Genomic DNA, 22160 nt, shown 5'->3' with positions numbered 1-22160 from the left:
TTATACCTTGGAAACCTTTTCGGCTTTGAGTCTCCGCACCACCTCTCCTTGTTCAGCTACCTTATTGTACAGAGCTTTTCTGTCTATGGGGCTAGAAGATGCCAGGCCATTGCAGAATGGAGGAGAAGGATCAGAGGCACAAGAGGACAAGGAGGAAAGAGGAGCTGCAGGTGGATTCCCAGGTTTATAACACTGGCCTGTCTTTTGCTTATATTCTGCCTTTAGAGCAAGAAGCACTTTCACAGCAGCATCTATCTGATCCTGAATCAGGAAAAGAATAAAAGGGATCAGCAAGAGAAGAAATATTTCCAAAAACCAGAAGGACATGAAGCAAGGGAAGAGAGGGGAAAATACCAAAGTACTATATTGCCATGACGTTTTTTTCACTCTCATGTATGCATTATGATCATAAGGCACACTGAACATTTTGAAACAGGAGGAGATTTAACACAAATTCAATAAAATCAGACTTCCCAGATCCTGGGCACACAATTCATTGAGGATTCTTTGCTTTCGTTCACTTTATTTATACTGTCCAAATATTAACAGGAGAATAATTAAAACTGCCTTCATTTCCAAACAATTCATATTTATCTCACTAACATATGTTTGAAGTAAGAAAGGCTAGAAACTCTGGACACACAACTCACCAGGATTTCTCTTACATAAACTTCAATGAAACAAATGGCAGGCATGCCATGAACAAATCTGAATACTTGCATTAAGCCCTATAAACCACATGCCTTCTTCATATATTGGAAACATAAACTGAAGATGATGTGTGCCAATAAAAACAGAGAATTATCACAGCTTATTATTGTTACCAAATTTGATTAATTCCTACTATCATTTAATTGTTGCCATCCATACCAACATTTTGATGAGGGGTGTGCATTCGGACCTACCCAAAATGTAAATATACCCCAAAAATATCTTATTGGTATTTTCAGAGTATATTTCGGCTTCTCAAATGTATCCCGGTTTTCTTAGGATGTCCCGAAAAAAATCCTGAATATATTTGGGAATTACCAGTAGATCCGAAAACAGCTCTCAGATGTTCATTGGGCTTCTACTGCAGTCCCTTGAAAGTTTAGAGTGACTGCAGAAGACAGCCTGAGGATCACTTGAGCTGGGGGCAGCAGACTGTTCCTGCTGGCTCAGCTTGGAGCTGGCTTCTCGTGCAGCTCAGTTAAACCCGGGCTGCAGGACAGGACAGCCCCAGAAGCTGCTGTGCCGCAGGGAGAAATCTGCTAACCGTGGCATGGCAGATCCTTTAAACCATGCTGCAGGAGAAGCCATCCCAGCCAGATCTGCATGTGGTGGAGAGAGACCTCCCAAGGCACACAGATCTTTTAAACCGCACTGCAGGAGAAGACAAGCCAGGCCCCAGGGCTGGGCTAGTTGTTGTTTTTTTAACCCATATTTTTCTTCTTGGGTCTACTGGACCTGAAAACATTCGGGATTTCTGAAAAATCCTGGATCCCAATACCATGCCAGTATCAGGATCCAGGATTTTTCAGAAATATAAAAGTGTGGGGGGTTTCCAATAGACCTGAACCGAGAAATACTGGTAAAAAAAACTGCATGCCACTAATTTTGATATGTCTGGACAACAAAATAATCCCTCTTGCATGAAAGAGTATGAAATGCTGAGAAATCAAACAAAATGTTTGTTGGACTGACAGTGGTTTTTTGTTTTTTTTTAAAGGAAGGTGTTACTATTGTTGCTATTACAGACTGGCCACTGTACCTTTGAAGCTTTCTTGGATTTAAGACTACGAACCACATCGCCTTGTTCAGCTACTTTATCATAAAGACCTTTGCTGTCTATCGGGCAGGGGGATGCAGGAGGAAGAAGAGGAGAAGAAGCAGCAACAGGAGTTGAACTAGGAAGGACACTTTTGGGTGGGTTTCCAGGTTTGTATTCCTGCCCTGATTTTTGCTTATATTCTGCTTTTAGAGCTAGAAGCAGTTTCACAGCAGCATCTATCTGCTCCTAAAAAAAGGGAGTGAAAGAAGCATTATAGAAGACGAGACAGAAATGAAGATCTCAGAACAGATGCAATTTTTAGTATGCACACAGCCAAGTTGACAAAAAGGCATTCACAATAACCTAAACTTGCTCTTTACTGGAGAAAATACTACTGAAATGTAACACACAGTTAAAAATAGTATTTTGATTTGCAAACTGTTCTTTATTAAAGACACCTTTTTATGCATGTGTGTGTTTTGGGCCACATGACTACCATCAGGAAATCTTGTGGAAAAAAGAGGCATAAACTGCATAGCTTTATAGTACCTGTTAGCTCCTAGTTTCATTGGTTAGTGACAGTTTGAACAGTCCCTCCTTCAACAATAACAGGGAAAGGGGACAACAGGCAGTAACATCCACTGTCCATATCTTATACCTTTAATTTCCATAGAAATTAGCAGTGGTTTTGCCTCCGTCTAGATATCAACCTGAGGTGGCAAAGCACAAGCTTCTACCATTTATACAAAACTAGTCACTACTGGTTCCTGTTTAGAATTGTTCTGGCCAATACAGCACTATGACGACTGTGTTTTGGCATGTACTTTGCATAAATTTCAATCGACACGTTTTCTTGTTTGTCTCACACAAAAAAACCTGTTCAGAGTTTTGGTAATGTTAAGTAACTCACTGGAGATATGCTATCAAATGCCACATATATCCTTGATGTATATGTGAATTTAAAAGAACACCTAGGATACAAATATTCTGCTCAAAGATCACATGCACTATAAATACAACTGTGGCATCACAGAAATGCAAAAACGTTTGAAGTTCAGATTAAATTTCATTGACAGACTTTGTGCTGTATTTTGGTGATATTACAGTGCAATCCTAAACGAGTTACTCCAGTCTGAGCTCATTCATTTCAATGGGCTTAGACTGTAGTAACTCTCCTTAGAACTGCACTGTAAATCTCTTTGGGATTTTTTTTAAAACGGAGAAGTGTTGTATATAAGTTAAACAACTCTGATTTACCACTTATCTCATAAAAGGATAAAATACCACTCCCTGATGGAATTCCTCAGCAGACTAACCTTGGGTGCTTTCTCTGCTTTCAGTTTTCGAACCACTTCACCTTGTGCAGCTACATTATCATAAAGAGCTCTGCTGTCCAGATTGGTGGTGGGGATCTCTGGAGTAGAAACTTCAGCCAGATATGGAGCAGGTTGTCCTTTCAATGCAGTGCTGGTCTTTGAAAAGGAAATGTACTCTTTTATACAGTGCACTTAATCAACTGGATGAAAGGAAGAGTTTCAATCACGATTTCTAGTAAAAAAAAAATCCCACTCTCTTCTGTGTGTGCATGTATGTATATGGTTATTACAATTATCTCATTTTTGACAAAAACAAAATAGAAACTCTGGAGATAGATAATGTAGCATATTTATTGGATGTTGTTTTGATTATGCATTCTGAGCAATTTAAACCCTGGCATAAACGTATATTAATTGTGGCTAGATCAATAAGAGGTCTTAGAGGCTAGAATATACTTTTAAAGATATGTTTTATATATCACAAAGATTTACATAAAGTAATCTTTACAATGCTTTTTCATCTTAACACAGACCTTAATACGGAAGAGTGAAGGACAGCAATGATTTTTTTACTTAAGATTTACAAAATGGTGAAAATATGAGACGCCAGGAAGTCTAACAGTGATATCCTGTTTAAAGTTACTCCAGTCTGACCTCAGTGAAATCCTGGGTTTAGACTAGAGTAACTCTGCATAGGATTACACTGTAAAGCAACCTCCAAAAGTGCCCCTCTTGACCAACCATCCATATAAACTAGGTTTCTTTACCTCTTTATTTGCTGTTTCTGCCTTAGACTTCTCCTTAGATCCAGATGTTGGCATTTCTTTTGTGTGCCCATCAGGGATATAAATCAAAATGCATGGGGCTTCTTTACAACTGTATGGACTACAGGCAAAGATTAAATGAATAGGTTTTCTAAATGGTAATCTCATATTGATTGATTGAAATTATTCAGAAGATTAAAAACAGTTAAAAAAATACAAACACTTCTAAGACCCCCTAATTCCGATGGATGAGTGTTAACCATATACATGCTCTTCCTTGCTTAAGATGGGTGGATATGCAACCCAATCCTACCCATGTTAAGTCTCACCAAGTTCCGTGGTTCTCATTCCCAATCAAGAATGTGAAACACGGAAGGCTTAAAAGTCCTCAACTCCATCTATGTTGTGTCCATTCTCAGAATACAGATTGTATTCAATCCAATAATAGATTGGACTGTGTCCAGTCTAATACGGATTGCTCTATTGATATGGATAAAATTACCAGTTATACACAAAATTAAAAAAGGAATCATACATATCTTTGAAAGGTGGGGGGGGGGTCCCCTCTTAAAAGCTCATACAGTCAAAGTCCATATTTTTACTTCTCTATGTCAGTTCCACCTGGTGGAACAACCTATCTGACACAGTCAGGAAGGGCCATATTAGTAGCATCTCACAGAATGTGTAAAGTGGAACTTTTTAGGAGGGCATTTCTCTGAAAGGGACATTATTATAGATTTTAACTATTGTTGGATGGATTTTATTACGTTTATTGTTGGCTGTTAAATTTTCCAATCCATCTTCAACCTTTTTGGAGAGAAATGGGCTACAAATGAAATGACAAATAAACACACCTATTTTCATAATGTCTAACAAGTTGTAGTATCATCTAGAGTGGGGCTGAAATTGGGAGAGGGGAAGATTGTGGTTCTGCAAACATTTTTGACCTCTGTGAAATAGGACTCTCTACCACTTGAAGGATTTTTCATACCCCTTTTACAAAGAAGAGGCAGGAGTGATGGGTGGGGCATGAATAGGTGTTTGTTTGTTTTTCTTAATCATATTTAGCTGACTATCTTGTGGCATAACGTTATATGCATACAATTCTGGGCATGCATACAACCTAGAGCAGTAACGGTGAACCTTTTAGAGACTGAGTGCCCAAACTGCGACCCAAAACCCACTTATTTATTGCAAAGTGCCGACACGGCAATTTAACTTTAATACTGAGGTTTTACTTTAGAAAAAACAACTCATAGATTAACTTAAGATGATCCAGACAAAGTAAGGAAAGCAATCCCAAATGCTTTCATTTACTTAAAATTATTTGGCAGAGAATTTGACACTTTAATGATGGTCTGGGCCTAGCTGGGGCGATGGCACGCGTGCCCACAGGGAGGGCTCTGAATGCCACCTCTGGCACCCGTGCCATAGGTTCGCCACCACTGACCTAGAGAAAGCAATGCAACAAAGGAGGACAACATCTGCATTTAGATGTTCATCTGTCTGCGGATGGTGTCCATTTGTACTGCACTGCTTTCAACAGCATGTGAATTCCTGAACATATCAAATGCACACCTGCCCCAAAGAGTCATATGTGACTAGACCTGGATCACTGTGAAAGCCTGGTCAACATGGATGTTCTTTCATCATCCCAGCCCCAAAACGACAGACCAGTGAAACAATTGGCTGCACCTATCATTTGAGTGAAATATGTTACATGAACATTTTTCACATCCCAAGAAATGGCACATCCAACGTCACAAAACACAGCAGTATTGTATCCCAAAATGCAACTCAGGCAAACAATAAGCATGGCCAAACTACACAGAACCTTTAAAATGCTGTACCCATCCACCAATTTCGGCCAGTAAAAGGAAAAAACCTCAAAAGGTCTTACTGACATTAAATGGAGTAATAGGGAACAGATATTTGTTTCCAACCGCTCACCTGATAGGCTCATATGGCTGATCACAAATATAAAAGCCTCTTCTCTGAAGCTGTATAATGTCTCCCTTTTTCAGATCTTTAAGGCAAGGATCACCTAACATCAACTCTTCTCGCTGTAATCAAAGAGAACAGACATGCTAAACTGAATCTGCCTATTATCATAAAACTACGAGCAAAGCCTGTTGTAGGAACAATATAACGAGCTCTAGAAAGACCAGACACATCCCTGCGCCCCCGCTCTCTACGCACTCCCGAGACCCGGGGGGGGCGGCACACCCCACTACTGGCTCCCTGCACGGCTACACACGGCAGCCTCCAAGCTGCCTCCACCACTGTCAGCCCTTCCCAACCGGGTGGCAGCAGCCTCGGGGCCGCCTCCACTGCTCTCTGCCCCAGCGGTGCGCTGGCCCATCTGGTCGCAGGCTGAGTGGTGACGTGGATTCAGCCTCAGCTGGTGATGACAGCCATGGTAGTGGGAGGATTGGCCTCCGGTCCCCGGTTTCTCCCCCCTCCCCAGACCCTGGGGTGGAGGGGCAATGGAACGCCCTGCCACTGCCTCCATGCCCGTCCGGGTGGCAGCGTGCTGCGGGCCTCCTCCACCGCCCTCCACCCCGGCGACCCCCGCCCAGTGGCAGGGCATCCAGCTACCTACAATCGGCCTCGGCCAATGATGAATGCTGTGGTGCCAGCAGGATTGGCCTGGGGCTTGTAAGCCTCTGCCCGCCGGAGCATCCATCCTGTCTGGTGGCTCCCTGCAGACTGAGGGTAAAATGCTGGCCACCGGCTCTGTAGGGGGGACTGAGGCCACGCAGCGAGGCAAGGTGGCCAGGGGATTTGCACACCTCCTGAGTGACAGATCAGGGACCTAACTGATTTCGGAGCACGTGGAATGTTCAGGAGAGAGTCACACCAAAACAGCATTATATACAAGGAGAGATACTGGATAGAATAAGAGTTCAAATCCAAGATGAGCAGAAAGCTAATGGGATGGATTCTGCTTAGATTTCTGTAGGCATAGGGGAGAAAGGGCATTTTCAGCAATTCCCTCCTGTGAGACTCCCAAAACACACAGCTTCTGCTCCTGGAGAATGGGGACCCCCCAGGAATGGCGGGGGGGGGGGCTCTCCAGTGGGAAATGTAAATCCCCCCCCCCTGAAATCTCAGCGGCATCTAAGAGATCATCACAACTGCACATCTACCAAGTCAGAACAAAATAAAAGATAGCACCAGGACTTGAATATACTCTGGACTCCAAGGTGCTGGCAGGCCAGTACAAAAAGTAAAACCTCTAGTTCACAGCATAACAGTGTGTGTAGGGGTTTTTACTGTAAGTTACCTTGCTATCTCTGTTGACATACTGTTTGAAATCTTCATCTTTGCTTAGGACAGGCTTGGTGATCAAATGTTCATAGGTGACACAGACTATTGGGATGAGAGGTGCATGAGAGGTTTCTGCTAACCAGGTAATCTTAGCAGTTTTTTTGTAGTCTTTGTTCTCCAAGTTAAGTGCAGCATCAATGGATGTGACTTTCCCTGTGGAATTCCTACAGAGAAAGTAGGACAGATACTGTGGTTAAGTGTGTTTTCTGCAAAGAAATAATTTAAAACTTCCAAAAATATATCAGTGACATGCTGGGTCCTGGTTAAAAAACTCTCTTCAATACACAGAAAAACACAACAACTTAAATTTACTAACTGAGCAACACTACCCATGATGTTAATGAAATACTTATGGCAAATTTGCTTTAAGACCAGAAACTCACTTGTGTATTTTGGTAATGACCATGTTGCCCCAGTTAATAAATGTAACAGTCTCCCCTTCTGTCAAGGTCTCTGCATCAGGTCCTTCGATCAGCACTTTGGAACTGTACCATACAGGCTTCAAGCCAACTTCAGCATTCTGTATGTTGTGAAGGAAAAGGATGAAGAGCTGACTCAGTTATTTGGTTTAGATTTTAACTGACTGGACAGAAAATAATCCACTCTGGAATAATGTGCAAGTGTGTCAAGAACAGAATCACAGAGTTGGAAGGTACCTCCAGGGTCATCTGGTCCAACCCCCTGCACAAGGCAGGAAATTCACAAATACCTCCCCCCCACATCCCCAGTGACTGCTGTTCCATGCCTATAAGAAAACATTAATGTGAATAGCTTCCTCGTAAAGAAACACAGCAGACTTTATTTACTTAGTTACTTATATACTTAATTACAGTTTCCATAGACAGACTTTGACAAAAAAAATCAAACACCTAAGAGAATAGTGCAGGAAACCAAAACAGCAGCATAAGCAGCAGCAGCAGCAGTAACAAGCTACCATCATATTTGCCACTGCTGACTTGACTGGTCAATTATTTCCACAGGATGCACTGATCAGACCTGTCAATCATTTGTTACCTCCCTCTGGGGCTCTTCCTCTACTGTTTCTTCATAGGCAAACATTACCTGTGCCCATGAAGAAGAGCCTTCCCTTCTTCTAACCCCTGCACTTTGAAAGGGGGAAAAAGCTCTGCATGGGAGTCTTTATAGGGGAGAAGCAAGTTCCACTCCTGTAGTAGGAGTAAGTATGGAGGTCGGCAGGAGGAGACTGAGGGCGACTGAGCCTGGTGGGGGCAGTGCACATTCATCTAGGTGGGCCAGCCCACCCCACTACCCAAGAACCTGTGGCCCTTGTGCATATTCACACACCCAACATTAGCACTGCCATCCTTCCAACTTCACACACCCAGGAATTCTACCAAGCTTTTGTTTTCTATATTATACTTTGGGAGTCTGGAATATTTCTTCAGGACAGGCTTGTAAAATCCACCCCAGTTCTCAGTTTTACAGTGTTACAATTCCCCTCCCCCCCAAAATAACCCAATAACTGATCATCAAACCTTTGGATGTTTGGCCACTTCTTTCATCTCTTCTTGAGCTTCAGGAATATTCACTGTGACCACTTCATCCTTCAGCAAAGCAGTATGCCGAGGTGCCACTGGGTCTATAACCTACATGCCAACGACAACCAGAAGTAATCACAACTATTCAGCTCTCCAACAACAGATGAAAATCAGTGCCATGTGAACTAAAAAGTATATATATACACACACACACACACTATTTAGGAATATTAACTGGTATTCTTTGTGTTACTGCATATTTGATTGCACTTTAGTTTTGCTTGAATCTGAATTGTAACAGTAAAACAAGCAAGATAATATAAACTACAAAGCCAGCAACAGATATGCAATTCTGCCTTTCAAAAGGAATAACCTTTAATTAAGAAGCAGACAATTGCTGACCAGTGTTCCCTCTAAGCTGAGTTAGTGTGAGCTAGCTCACAGTTTTTTAGCCTCTGGCTCACACGCTTTTGTCTTAGCTCAGGAAGGATGGCTCCAGAGCAAACTAATTTATTCAGTAGCCAAATCGCTCGCTCACAACTTTAATGCCAGTAGCTCACAAAGTAGAATTTTTGCTCACAAGACTCTACAGCTTAGAGGGAGCACTGTTGCTGACTTTACTAAATCTATATGGGGGGGATTCTGAGTATCTTTCAATATGACCCTTAGCAAGCACAGGTCAGCAACGAATATCCGCACATACAAACGCTACATCAGACTTGGATGGGTTAACTTTTTTCTGAGACCAATACATGAGTAGGTCAGAAGAGTTCCATAGGATGCTCCTATAGTGGATTCAACTGAACCAATCCTGATATAATATTTTCATATAGGAAACTTTAAACGTGCTTTGTACATGCCTGAAGAGGCCAAATGGGAATCAGCCCTTTTAATATATTGGTATGACTATGTGTTTTTAAAAACAAACAACAACAACAACAAATGTGATATATTTCCCCATTAAACAAAAAGATTGGCTATGAAGTTATTCTGTTACCTAGACTTTCCAATGTAATCATTATTAAATACAACAGTATTAGACTACTATAATAAGGCAACATCACAACAATGAATTAAGAAGAGCTTCTCCGCTTTGTCAGACTGGGCGAGGTGGTTATGTACTTTACTCAAGCACAGCCTCTTCCAGCAATTTTTCTTCCTGTTTTCGTCACATCTACTACTTTACTGGCTTTCTAATCCATCTTGTGATGTCCTATTACTCAGTACTATATGTAAATGTTTTAGACAAATAGAAGATATAAAGCTAGAAAGAATACATACATATACTGAGTTAGAAGAATCAGAGAGTGGAGTTTAAAATTCTCTACGTCCTATGTTGAAAACAGCTGCTCTTAACAAGAGATTCTGCTTTCCCAACTTTCCACTACTGTAACAATACTCTAACTCAGGGCTGTCAAACTTCAGGCCAGAAGTGACCCGCCCATGGCTTTAATCAGGCCCGCAGCTCTTTTCTCCCCCCCTCCTGTCTTCACCCTTTGAAGCTTGAGGCTGCTGAAGTTCCCAGCTCCCTCCATCTTGTCTTTGCCTGCTTCGGCAGGAAGCCCTTCTGGGCTTGCAAAGTTACAAAGAAAATACGGAATGGATTTTTCCATTAAGATCTCTGCACCCAGATAGACTATTTGGGACTGTTTCCAGCAGTAGAAACAGTGTTCTGGGACTGGAATGACAGCCCCAGAGCAGAATGACAGTCCCTAGCAATAGAATCTGTATTCTGGGACTGGAATGACAGGGCGCAGAGTGGAATGACAGCCCCTGGGAGTAGCAGCAGCATTCCGGGAATGGAATTTCACTCTGGGGGTCCTCATGCCAATCCCAGAATGTTTCTGCTACTCCCAGGGAATCCAAACAACAAGGGGGAAAAACTACCGTCACAAAGGTCCCAGATATGCAAATTCCACTAGTAGAAACACCATCTGATATTGCCAAAATATAAACTGTATTTAACAAATATAAAGTTGGTGAAGTCACAACAACAAAATAAGTGCATACAATAACTCTGATAAGGCATAAGATACGTTTCCTCCTTAGAAGATAAGACATAAAGTCCATGTAATCAGTGCAACTTGATAGGAGTCCCCATAGTCATAACATTTTCCAAACAGCCTTTGCAAAGACGCCCGTTCTAGATAGTTAAAAGATGCATTTCCTTCAACTTCTTCAGTTTGCTGGCTGTCATTTCACTCTGGTCGCTGTCATTCCAGACCAAGAGTAGTCTGTCTGGGCCCAGAGACCTTAATGGGAAATCCATTCCACATTTTCTTTGCAACTCTGTCTGTCCTGCAATGTATTTCAACTGAGTGGAGCTCAAGTAGTTTCAGTTTCCAGTGTTTGTATACCCAAAGCTGTTGCTTGCATGAGTGGTCTCCTTGCAAATATAGGGTTAATGTTTTGAGCCAAGCTGAATGGACCAGAGAAAGAGCGCCTGAGTACTCTAATCTGGGAACCCACAGCCAAAGGGGGACATCACACTGGAAAGAGCCACTGCCACTCTGAGTATAGGGGGGGGGGGAGCTGGCAATGCCCAGCCATTTTGTTCCTAGGCTCAAAACATTTTATATTTTTAGTTTCTGCTGTGATCCTTGTACTTTTTCTTGATGTTTTATTTTAAAAACTGCACTGCCAAATCCCACTATTCCCCCACCTTTCCATTTTAAATAGGCATCTTTGGGCGGGGGGAAGGTTTGGGAGGTGTCAGTTATCGAAGACTGTTAAATAAACAAAATATTGCAAGAGTTTTAAGCATATTGTATTTTAAGTAAAAAAAATATATTTAATTGTGTTTGTGTCCTTTATAAAGTTTATATCTCTGCTACCTGGCATTACATGTTATGACACGCATGGCCTGGCCCCACAAAGTCCCATTTATGTCAGATCTGGCCCTTGTAACAAATGAGTTCGACACCCCTGCTCTACTGGAATATGACAAGCAAAAATGTTACAAAAACATGTTTCACAGCTTTTTGGCTTATATAGGGCTAGGATTGCCTACTTAACATCCAGTACAGATGTCACATTCTTGTAACTACTTCAGACACAATCATTACTCATGCCTTTGCCTACCCACTAGAAAAATGAACAGATTGCTAACACAGTGGGTCCATGCACTCCAGAGTTAATAAATTTGATCCATCTATCAGCAACTTTCCCATTTTTAGTAGTCATGCAGAGGTACAAAATTATTCTCTTACTCACAAGAAAGAAGTACCTTAATTTGGCCCAGAGTTTGCTAGTTTTACTGTAATGGAGAATAAGGGTATTTTGGATATTCTTGTAACATCTCATAACAGTCTGCTTTTCTTTAGTGTTACCAACCCATTTGTTTTGCAGTTTCATGTGGCTAATACTCATTCCTACAGAACAATTCAGTGTCTCCACTTTCACTCCAATCAGACTGCACTGTGACAGGCAATATACAGTACGAAAAAATTAGTAGCCCAACAGCTTAAACTTTAAATTTTCCTCACACTTAAACAAGTCACCCTATGCAGCAACAGAAAGAACCAATTGATAATCCTTCATATAGATGAAGAAGAAAAAAATAGAAAGGGCTATAGGAAAATACAAAATGCATGCCAGACAAGCAAACACTTAAATCTGGAAATAGCCTGGTTGACACAAGCAAGAATCCAGACACAAGTTAAAAGAATGGGAACATCCACAGAGTTGTGCAGACAGACACTAACGGTTCGCCTTATTATACTGTCCAAGCACCTGCTGCCAAAAAGCAACTAACCATGTCAAGATGCAGTATTCCTTATTTGAAATTCAATTAAGGAACAGGAGAGCTTTACTGACTGTGTTAAGAGAGAAAAAGTTAAAGCTCTCAGTACATTCAATGCAGAAAGACAGCACAGACAATATCAGGTAACTTGGAGTGACGTTCTCTTTTCTACTGAGAAATCAAGACTGACACCCCACCCCCCTTTGGAACAGGAATAATGCATTTTAAGATGGGTATAAGATATATATATGTTAATATATACAGCCCTTGTTATGTAAGCAAATGTGTTTATGCTATGAGAAGCTGCATAATGATGGCTTATGCTACGTATGCTTACAATACTGTAAGCTATATGCTAAGGCAGAAAAAGCATTAAGTAATACCTTCTTACAGATAGCTCGCAGCTTGAAAGCAGAAAAATGAAATGCAGAGTTTTCATATCAGATTTACATCAGCAAAATTCCATCACCTTCCCACACAATCCAAGAAAAACAATTCAGTATTCGTTTGGCAAAAATCAGCAAGATTAGTGCTAGCCCTTGTTAGCAAGAGGGGACATTCCATTTTCCTGAAAATGAGCTGGATGATGCAACATACTCAACTGCAACTCTTTGAAGAGCATTCCAAAGAATGCTGGATTTGCTACCAGCACAACCCGAACTATCATCACACTAAAATGGAGAAGCACATACCTTTTTGTTAAATGACCAAATTTTATCCCATTCCATGTTTACAACTGACCGAGAAGAACCCTGTGAAATATATTAGATTTTAAAAAGAAGAAAATAATATTATAGCCTTAGGACTACGCCTTGAAATAATTCCACAGGTATTGTTCATCTAATCTTGTTAAAATATATAATGAAAAGTACAATAATGAGTTTCTCAACCTATAGTCTGACAGCATCTACCTTAAGGATTGATTGTTCATTAGACCAGGCTTCTTTTATACAATTAACTGTACAAGCTGCTTTAAACAAACATCAAACATCCTTATTTGAATGCCTCTGGTGTGTTTATCTGGACCAGTATAGTGAGATTTCAATCTAAACACCATATAAACTCAGAATTATACACTCCTTTGCCTAAAAAAGTAATACAGTATAAATAAACATTCCATATAGGAAAAACTGTCCAGAGACTTTATCGAGGCACCTGTCAGCTTCTAGAGTGTTAAGTTAGCTAACCAGGAGCAATAAGTTATCACACAATTCCTTTTGCTGCTCTACTAGATTTCTCTGTACCTTGCAACTATCAATAAGTCTGTTTTAAAAACTTCAAGCTGCACAAGACAACAGTTTATACCACAATCCATCAACATTTGACGCAAATAATTCAACTCAAGCAGCACTGAAAGATCAGTTAATCAGACTTAATGAGAGCAGGTAACTTCAGAAAATCTATAGGAGATTCTAAACAAGGTTCTCTCTAACAGATGCAGCCACATACAAACACACATGTAAATACAGTTACCAAAGGTATTCTGTTGCTATAAGATATAAGGCTGAAGATATAAACAAAGTTAACCAAAACATCCACCCTGGAGGGACAGCGCCCATGACCTTGCCTGTAGTCTCTGCCCCACAGCATATGTTTTAAGACTTGTTCCTGAAATTGGGTGGAGATGCTGCCCCAGTAACAATCTAGTTAGCAACACAGCAGATACTAACTGAAAGGCTTGCTGGCAAGAACAAAAGCAGCTCAGCCTCCAAATGCCAGTAAAAGGGAAAAAAACAGGAGGAGGCAGGGTTTCCTCCCAGATCTATACAAACAGTAGTTCGTACTTTCACTTTCAGTTGCAGCTCCAGTGCCAGATTTCCAGAAATTTCCCACTACAATTAGAGAGAAGCTATTTTTAACCACCTCTGAATGTCTCTTGCCTTGAAAACCTTGTGGGGGTCTCTATAAGTGACTTTCCACCACCACCACCACATTCTCTTACAGAGGAGAAAGCAAAGGGGGGTGCCCCAACTGACTTCCACCACTATGGATCAAACTGCAAACCCAATCCTGGGTTCTGTTCCTCGGCCACAGGAAAGCGTGACAGAGACAGACTAGCATTGTCCACCTCCAGGTGGCGGCTGGAGATCTCCCGCTATTACAGCTGATCTCCAGGCGGCAGACGTCAGTTCACCCGGAGAGAAAATGGCCACTTACACCCCACTGAAGTCCCCTCCCCTCCCCAAACCCGGCCCTTTTTAGGCTCCACCCCCAAAATCTCCAGATATTTCCCAACCCAGAGCTGGCAGCCCTAATACAGACAGTAATACGAATTTGAATAAATGCGAAAAGACTACAAACCCAGTATTACAAAAGTGGATTTCCCAAACTTTTCTTAGAGATCCGCATTTTGAATTAGCCGTGAAGGCAGGATGAGGGCAAGCCATTTCTGTTCAGTTCCTCTTCTAGTCGCAACCCCCGAATGAATAAGCACACTGTTCTACAGTCCCCGCCCCCCCCAAACACTAAACAGCAGGAGTGCAAGTAGGTTTGCCAGCTCCCCCCCCCAGTGGGGGATGGGGGACAGGGTTGCCAGATCCACGTTGGGAAACCCCTGGAGATCTGGGGATGGAGCCTGGGGAGGACGGGGACCACTGTGGGGTACAGTGCCACAGAGTCCACCCTCCAAAGCATCCATTTTTCTCCAGGGGAACTGATCTCTGTAGTCTGGTGATCAGTTGTAATTCCAGGGGATCTCCAGGCTGGCACCCCTAGGTACAAGGGAGAAGTAGAGGGTGATAAAAATTCCTTCTGAAAACTTGCTGCATGCATGGAAACATAGGATCCAACCTAATATCTATAAGGACATTCCAGTAGTGTGGAAGAGCATGGAAACAGCATCTACCTGTGCAGCAATAAACTGTTTCAGTCCTTCAACTGTCATGCCTCTTCTCAGTACTCCACGCACGGTTGGGAATCTGGGATCATCCCTAACAGAGAAGTTTACACTTCATTTAAACAACACACAAATGTTCTAATTTCAAGCAAAAAAAATATTCTTGTATGAACTTGGAGCATTTTATTTAATTTCTCTTTTACATCTTGACAATCTAATGATGGTTTCTAGATAAACCAAGGATGTTAAACATTAAAATTTCTAATGCTGGTTAATTTTAAATACGTATTTAATTGCTATTCTTCCTTCCAGGGTAAACAAGAAGAAAATGTCCAACAAACATAAGTTGCAAGAATGGCAGACATTTTGGGAGAACTGATGGAGGAAAGTGCACCAAAAACTCCCATATGGAAGCTACAATGCCAATATGCATTCCTCTGCATTTGCTGCTGGGATAAAACCAACAAGGAGAGAGTCCTTGCTATGCAGAACCAAGAACAGGCCTTCACCATTATATAGTAGGGAAGGTTTCTGACATTTTGTATACCCCATTTGGTAATCTGACTCTTCAGAGATACAAGAAGGAATATGCTGTTAACAACAGAGTGGGCCTTTTTCCTTGACTTAAAAGTCTGCAACAGAATGCATTCATTTAACTCAGAATCTAAATAGCCCTAGAATTATAATTTGCATGTATATATACAGAGAGAAACATGGGTCATCAGTCCAGCTGCCAGTCTAGTATCTTTATGTTTGTATCAGCTGGCTACTAATTAAACATTTTTTTAATAATTAAAATGATCTGATCACACATCAGAAGCTAACTGAGAGAACTAAAATAATCTGTTGTACATATGTGATATGGTTCTTGCCCTTAACTTACCAGCCGTCCACTAGCCCTTCATTGACAAACCAGGTTAACTTTCTTTTAGACAGCACAGTGTTGTTGAGGTTTAAACGGCTATACTCCCAGATGTAGGGCTTCCTTATGCCAAGGGCTTCAATGATCCAGTAGAACTGCTCATCTCTGTCATGATATTCTGTTGTTCTTAATGCATGAGTAACACCTTCAATACTATCAACTATAGGACAGGCAAAGTCATATGTGGGATAAACACTGAAACATAAGCAAAAAACCCCAGCTTAAGTTTATTATTTACATGTTAAACATTAAGTACTATATATACCGTTAAAATTAAATAAGCAACTTCTGACTTTGAGAATTAGCTTGTTGTAATATATGTAATGATAACAGTGCAAGAAGGAGTATTCCACCACCTTTGCGCCAAGAACAAAAAGTTTCTCTTCATGATGCATGACCTTAACTTCCAGAAAGCTTTTGATAAAGTTCCTCATCAAAGGCTCCTAAGTAAGCTCAGCAGTCATGGGATAAAAGGACAAGTCCTTTTGTGGATCAAAAACTGGCTGATTAATAGGAAACAGAGAGTGAGTATAAATGGGCAGTTTTCTCAGTGGAGGGTGGTAAGCAGTGGGGTACCACAGGGATCAGTACTCAGTCTGATGCTTTTTAACTTGTTTATTAATGATTTGGAGTTGGGAGTAAGCAGTGAAGTGGCTAAATTTGCAGATGACACGAAGTTGTTCAGGGTGGTGACAACCAGGGAGGATTGTGAGGCACTCCAAAGGGATCTGTCGAGGATGGGCGAGTGGGTATCAGCGTGGCAAATGGGGTTCAATGTGGCCAAGTGCAAAGTGATGCACATTGGAGCAAAAATCCTAACTATAAATACACGTTGATGGGGTCTGAACTGGCAGAAACTGACCAAGAGAGAGATCTTGGAGTTGCAGTAGGTAACTCAATGAAAATGTCAAGACAGTGTGTGACTGCAATAAAAAAAGGCCAACGCTATGCTGGGGATTATTAGGAAGGGAATTGAAAACAAATCAGCCAGCTTCCGGTTTTGGCGTTCGCCATGGCTACTGCTTCTCTCCTGACCTCTGGGAGACAGTAGCCAAAGCAAACGGCTGGGAGGGGGCGCGATCATCCGCGCCACCCCTGGAGTCCTTGCAATGGGTTCCTAGCCATGGGGCACTAGAGCGAGCTCTTCCACCGGCGAACCAGCCAGAGAAGGGGGGCTCCTCCATGCCCCAAAGGTCCCGCTGTGGAGCTTCCCGTAGGGGAAAAGGAATCGCACACCGGAACAAGTGCTTGGCGACCGAGCAAAATTAAATGGAAAGCGGATTCAATGTTGAACTGTGAGTGAGTTAAAGCAAGAACCACTGAAAATTTAAGCCAGAAACTTCCTTTAAAAGCGGGGGCGGGAGGGGGATTCTCCCCCGATAAGAAAAGCCAAAAGATAAGACTGAGAATCTGAAACAGACTATGTGTGATCCCTTTGGCAGATATAAAAGCGGACAAACTACAAAGTAAAATAGATATGATCTACAGATCTTATCCAGAATTCATAAGAAAAAATAATCTGCCGGGGGAAGTGATTGTAAGATTCTCGAGAAGACAAGTGAGAGATCAAATTGTCAAAGCGACAAGTGGAGCTACCTTGAAAATCAAAGACAAAGAAATAAAAGTGTTAAAGGTCATACCATTTGAAATAAAAAGGAGGAGGAGGAAATACAGAGACCTAGTACTATTCCTACAAAAGAAAAGCTCCCTACAGATGGATGACACCCGAAGGCACAATCTTCAAATTTATGGATAAGAAAGAAAAAATTGACTCTGTTGAAAAGGCACAAGAATTTTTGTATCTTCACAGTCGCCCACCAGGGGAGAAAGAACCCGAGAAAGAAGACAGAACCAATGAAAGCGAAGAAGAAGGAGCAGCGACAGAATCAGACGAGGATCCGGACTCTAAGTTAGGGGCAGTTGCCCCGAAGACAAGCTACCATTTGAGAAAACAAAAGGATAAGGAAAAAATGAGATGTTATTACACTTTGAAAACTCTATATATTTTAGTAATTAATTGTTATAATGATTTTTAAAATAGGTCAAAACTAGAAGTGGTTTAAGTTACTATATAAGCTAAAAGCAATATGTCCACAGTCAATGAATTGTTATTGAACAAAGAGCTAAAAGCTAATTTTGATAAGCAGTATGTATGACCACCATCTCTTGGGATTTTAGTGGGCTTTCTTTACTTTATCCCATAGTAAGTATTTACCCTCCCCTATTTTCGTTCTAGTTTATTAGTATGTAGTTTTTAGAAATGCAAATTAAATAATCCCCTATGGGGGGCTCAAAAAAAAGAAAAAGAAAGAAAGCAAATCAGCCAGTATCATAATGCCCCGGTATAAATCGATGGTACGTCCTCATTTGGAGTACTGTGTACTGTTCTGGTCACCACACCTCAAAAAGGATATTATAGCATTGGAAAAAGTGCAGAAAAGGGCAACTAGAATGATCAAAGGGTTGGAACACTTTCCCTATGAAGAAAGGTTAAAACGCTTGGGGCTCTTTAGCTTAGAGAAATAACAACTGAGGGGTGATATGATAGAGGTTTACAAGATTATGCATGGGATAGAGTAGGTTGAGAAAGAGGTACTTTTCTCCCTTTCTCACAATACAAGAACTCATGGGCACTGAATGAAATTGATGAGCAGTCGGGTTAGAAAGGATGAAAGGAAGTACTTCTTCACCCAAAGAGTGATTAAGACATGAAATTCTCTGCCACAGGAGGAGGCGGCAGCTACAAGCATGGACAGCTTCAAGAGCGAATTAGATAAACATATGGAGCAGAGGTCCATCAGTGGCTATTAGCCACAAGGTATAGATAGGAACGCACAGGCTGGGGCAGGCGATGCACTGTATTCTTGATGCTTGGGGGGGGGACAGTGGGAGGGCTTCTAGTGTCCTGGCCCCCCGATGGACCTCCTGATGGCACCTGGTATTTTTGGCCACTGTGTGACAGAGTGTTGGAGTGGATGGGCCACTGGCCTAAGCCAGCACTGGCTTCTCTTATGTTCTTATGCAACTTATGTTGTAATCATGGGCACTGGTGTGCAGTTGCTGAGATTTGTTTCTGTTATTTCATCATTTATATTTTTGCTTTCTGTTTCTCCCTGCAGCACCCATTCTGAGAACTGCTAACTCATTTCATCAGTGGAATGAGTTAGCAGTTCCCAGAATGGGTGCTGCAGGGAGAAACAGAAAGCAAATATATAACGGTTTCTCTTTTCATTTCATTTCTAGCAGTGGAGTCAGTTTGATTCTATTTATTAGTTATAACAAAGCAAAATTGTTCTTGAGGAAACCACACATTCCAGAGGAAATATCCCAGCCCTACAATAGCAGAGATAAAGTATAAGATTATGACAGAGAAATTAACCAAAAGCAATTCCCTTGTGTGCCTTAAAACTTAAAATCTTTGTATGTCCTAAACTCCTCCTGAATTCTGCTAATGTCATAAATGCTGCTAGAATCATAAGAAGGTGTCACATTAAGAATTAATGTGCCTGCCTGAAGTAGAACTCTAGTGCTGCACTCAAGATAAACAAACACTTGGTGATGTCTGTCCTGAGCCTAGCCTCGGGGAAATATTCAGAAGTTAGAACATGAAAACATTACCACAAACAGTTGTTTACCATTGAGTAAAATGCCTGTTAGCTTCAGGATTAGTGTGCCTTTGTAATTAAGTGCCGAAATGTGCATTAAAGAAATATAATTGGTAAATGTAGTAAATGTTAATAGAAAACATAGTGAATATGTAATGAACAGTTCACAGGGTACCAAGAGGTGAAAGATGATACTATATAAAGCATGGTGTGTCTGTTAGAACTTTGGAGACTTACTTTCAGTTTCCTTGGTAAGAATCCCTCTATAGTTTGAACTACTTAATAAATTCTTTTTTGCTGAACCGTTCAAACTACTTAATAAATTATTTTCCACTGAAGTCCACTGTCTCTGTTTGAACCCCTCATTGGAACCCTCAAAAATTTCCCTGTCAGTTACATGGAACATTTATGGGAAGAACTACAGGAAGAAGTGCTCAGCCCCACCCATGCCTGCCACTTCTTGCCCGCAAGATGTCCCATTCCTGCAGGATATTTTCCCCCAGCTCACTCCCATTTTCAGAGCCCAACCAAGGAAAACACCCTTGGGGGGTGGTATTCACAGGGTAGAACTGATAAGCAAGGAAATGGGTACACATTCCTTCCCCCTCACCAATTTTCCCCTGCAGCTGCCCTCTGCACATTAGTGTAAGAAAGGGAAAATAGGACTGTAAGACTGTGCTTTCCTCAAAGTCTTATTCTATACAAAGCTTTCATTTGAATGCAATTTTAGGGTGAAGTCAAAAAAATATCTATGAGAAGGCTTCCAGTCCGGCTTCCGCGAATGGCGGATGCATCCTCGGGGCGCTCCCGAGGGTGTCTCACCCACCTGCGGCCGAGGGGGGGATCCGCACAAGTGGAGACCCGGACGAGCCCCAGAAGGGGCTCCGACTCGGGGCGTGCGAGGGGCAAAGCCACTTTCTCGACCAGAAGGTCGGAAATTGAGGCTCCCCTCATGCTGTGTCCCCCCCCCCCCCAAGCGAAAGAGGAGATACTCTGGTACTCCCGTTTAAAAGAGATTTTCACGGAGAAAAGGGGGGGGAGACTGAAAGTCGAGGAAGGTGGTGTCACCGGGCGATTGATTTGCTGAAAGAAAATGATGCTGATTTACCTTCTAAGTGCACCCTGTGAACTTTGATTAATGTAAACAAAATGAAAAAAGATGTCGGAGCTGAAATAAGAACTGCGTAACAAGAAGGGTGGATCTTCCGGTTTGAGTGACTGCCTCTTGCGGGCTTGTTCCTTAAAAGCGAAAGCAGCGATGAAAAAGGAAAATGCCCTTAAAACGGAGATGTGGATAAATGACCTAGCTATGAGAACGACAGCGTTTATTTTAAAGCCGAATGACAAAAAAAAAGAGAAAAAATCGTTCTGGAAGCTTGGGACTTTATCGGGAAGGCGGATCGGGAGATGCAAAGTGACAAATGCATGCTGTGACCTGAAAGCGATGACCGGAAGAGAAGCAGTGAAACGGAGAGGAGCGCGTAGAGGAGGACCTCCCCTGTCGTTTTGGAGAAGAAATCAGCCCGAAGATAGAAGAACTAATTCGCAGGGTGTCTGAAAAGCCATTTATTAACAGTTTAACAGTGGGACACTACTAATTCCTTTTTTTTTAACATTCTTTTAACTGAGATGATGAAAGACGATTGACCACCACAATGAAGCCAAAGAAGAAATTTTTTTTACTAATTTTAACAGACTAACAAACTAATGGAAACATCACTCGACCTTTTCTTTACCCCGCTATACACCCTCCCCCCTTTCTAATATAAAAAGCAATAAAGTTCTCTCCTTTTTAGGAGAGTTTATAAACTGAAAAAAATATCTATGAGAAATGAAAGCAGAGCACAACTAGCAACCTACAAACTGCCTTTCATCAGACAAAGTACAACTAAAAATAGCAACGGTTCCACTTTGTTAAACTTCATAATCCTTTGGTTTGAAGCATTTCAGTGCAAGGTCAAGGATAAAGGTATCATTTCAGTGTCTTTTCTCTGCTGAATTTCTCACAATGCAGCTGGAAATAGATGTTTTAAACTAGTGGTCAACCATTTGTCATTAGGTAGGCCTTAGATCAAACTATGCACAGAACTCTCCACACTGACTACAGACAGTAAAATCCATTTAGCCAATGTCTGCAATGACCTTTTAAAAAACTGTAAAAAGTTCTGTCCCACTGACAGAACAGCAGCAGTTGGGGGGGGGGGGCACAGAAGGAAAAACAGACTAAATTCAACAGTCAATGCTTTGACTAAAACTGTAAATAAAGAAAACCATTTTCCTATATCAGTAGACAGTGAATAACCATCTGTGGAAGTTAGCAAGTCAACTGGAGCGATTATATGTTAAAATGAATGCCCAGTCTCTCCAGTTTACTCATTCACCCACCATCATACCAA

The 22160-nt window shown here is 41.5% G+C and overlaps 1 protein-coding gene across 1 annotated transcript in view; it reads right to left on the bottom strand.

Moving 5' to 3' along the window:
• The window catches only part of EPRS (glutamyl-prolyl-tRNA synthetase), a 75260-nt gene that overhangs the window by 27746 nt on the left and 25354 nt on the right, over window positions 1-22160 (bottom strand). Inside the window, exons 10-20 of the mRNA XM_015425356.1 lie at window positions 16121-16354; window positions 15247-15331; window positions 13094-13153; window positions 8657-8767; window positions 7544-7680; window positions 7117-7324; window positions 5781-5893; window positions 3834-3951; window positions 3067-3222; window positions 1751-1996; window positions 7-261 (exon numbers count right to left, since the gene is read on the bottom strand). Of these exons, the coding sequence (XP_015280842.1) occupies window positions 7-261; window positions 1751-1996; window positions 3067-3222; window positions 3834-3951; window positions 5781-5893; window positions 7117-7324; window positions 7544-7680; window positions 8657-8767; window positions 13094-13153; window positions 15247-15331; window positions 16121-16354 (1723 nt within the window). The remainder of the gene's footprint in view (window positions 1-6; window positions 262-1750; window positions 1997-3066; window positions 3223-3833; window positions 3952-5780; window positions 5894-7116; window positions 7325-7543; window positions 7681-8656; window positions 8768-13093; window positions 13154-15246; window positions 15332-16120; window positions 16355-22160) is intronic.

The sequence above is a fragment of the Gekko japonicus genome, unplaced genomic scaffold (genome assembly GCF_001447785.1).
Source record: "Gekko japonicus isolate JY-2015 unplaced genomic scaffold, Gekko_japonicus_V1.1 scaffold153, whole genome shotgun sequence".
In the NCBI taxonomy this organism is placed as follows: Eukaryota; Metazoa; Chordata; class Lepidosauria; order Squamata; family Gekkonidae; genus Gekko; species Gekko japonicus.
This window is presented reverse-complemented; position numbering and strand designations above follow the sequence as displayed.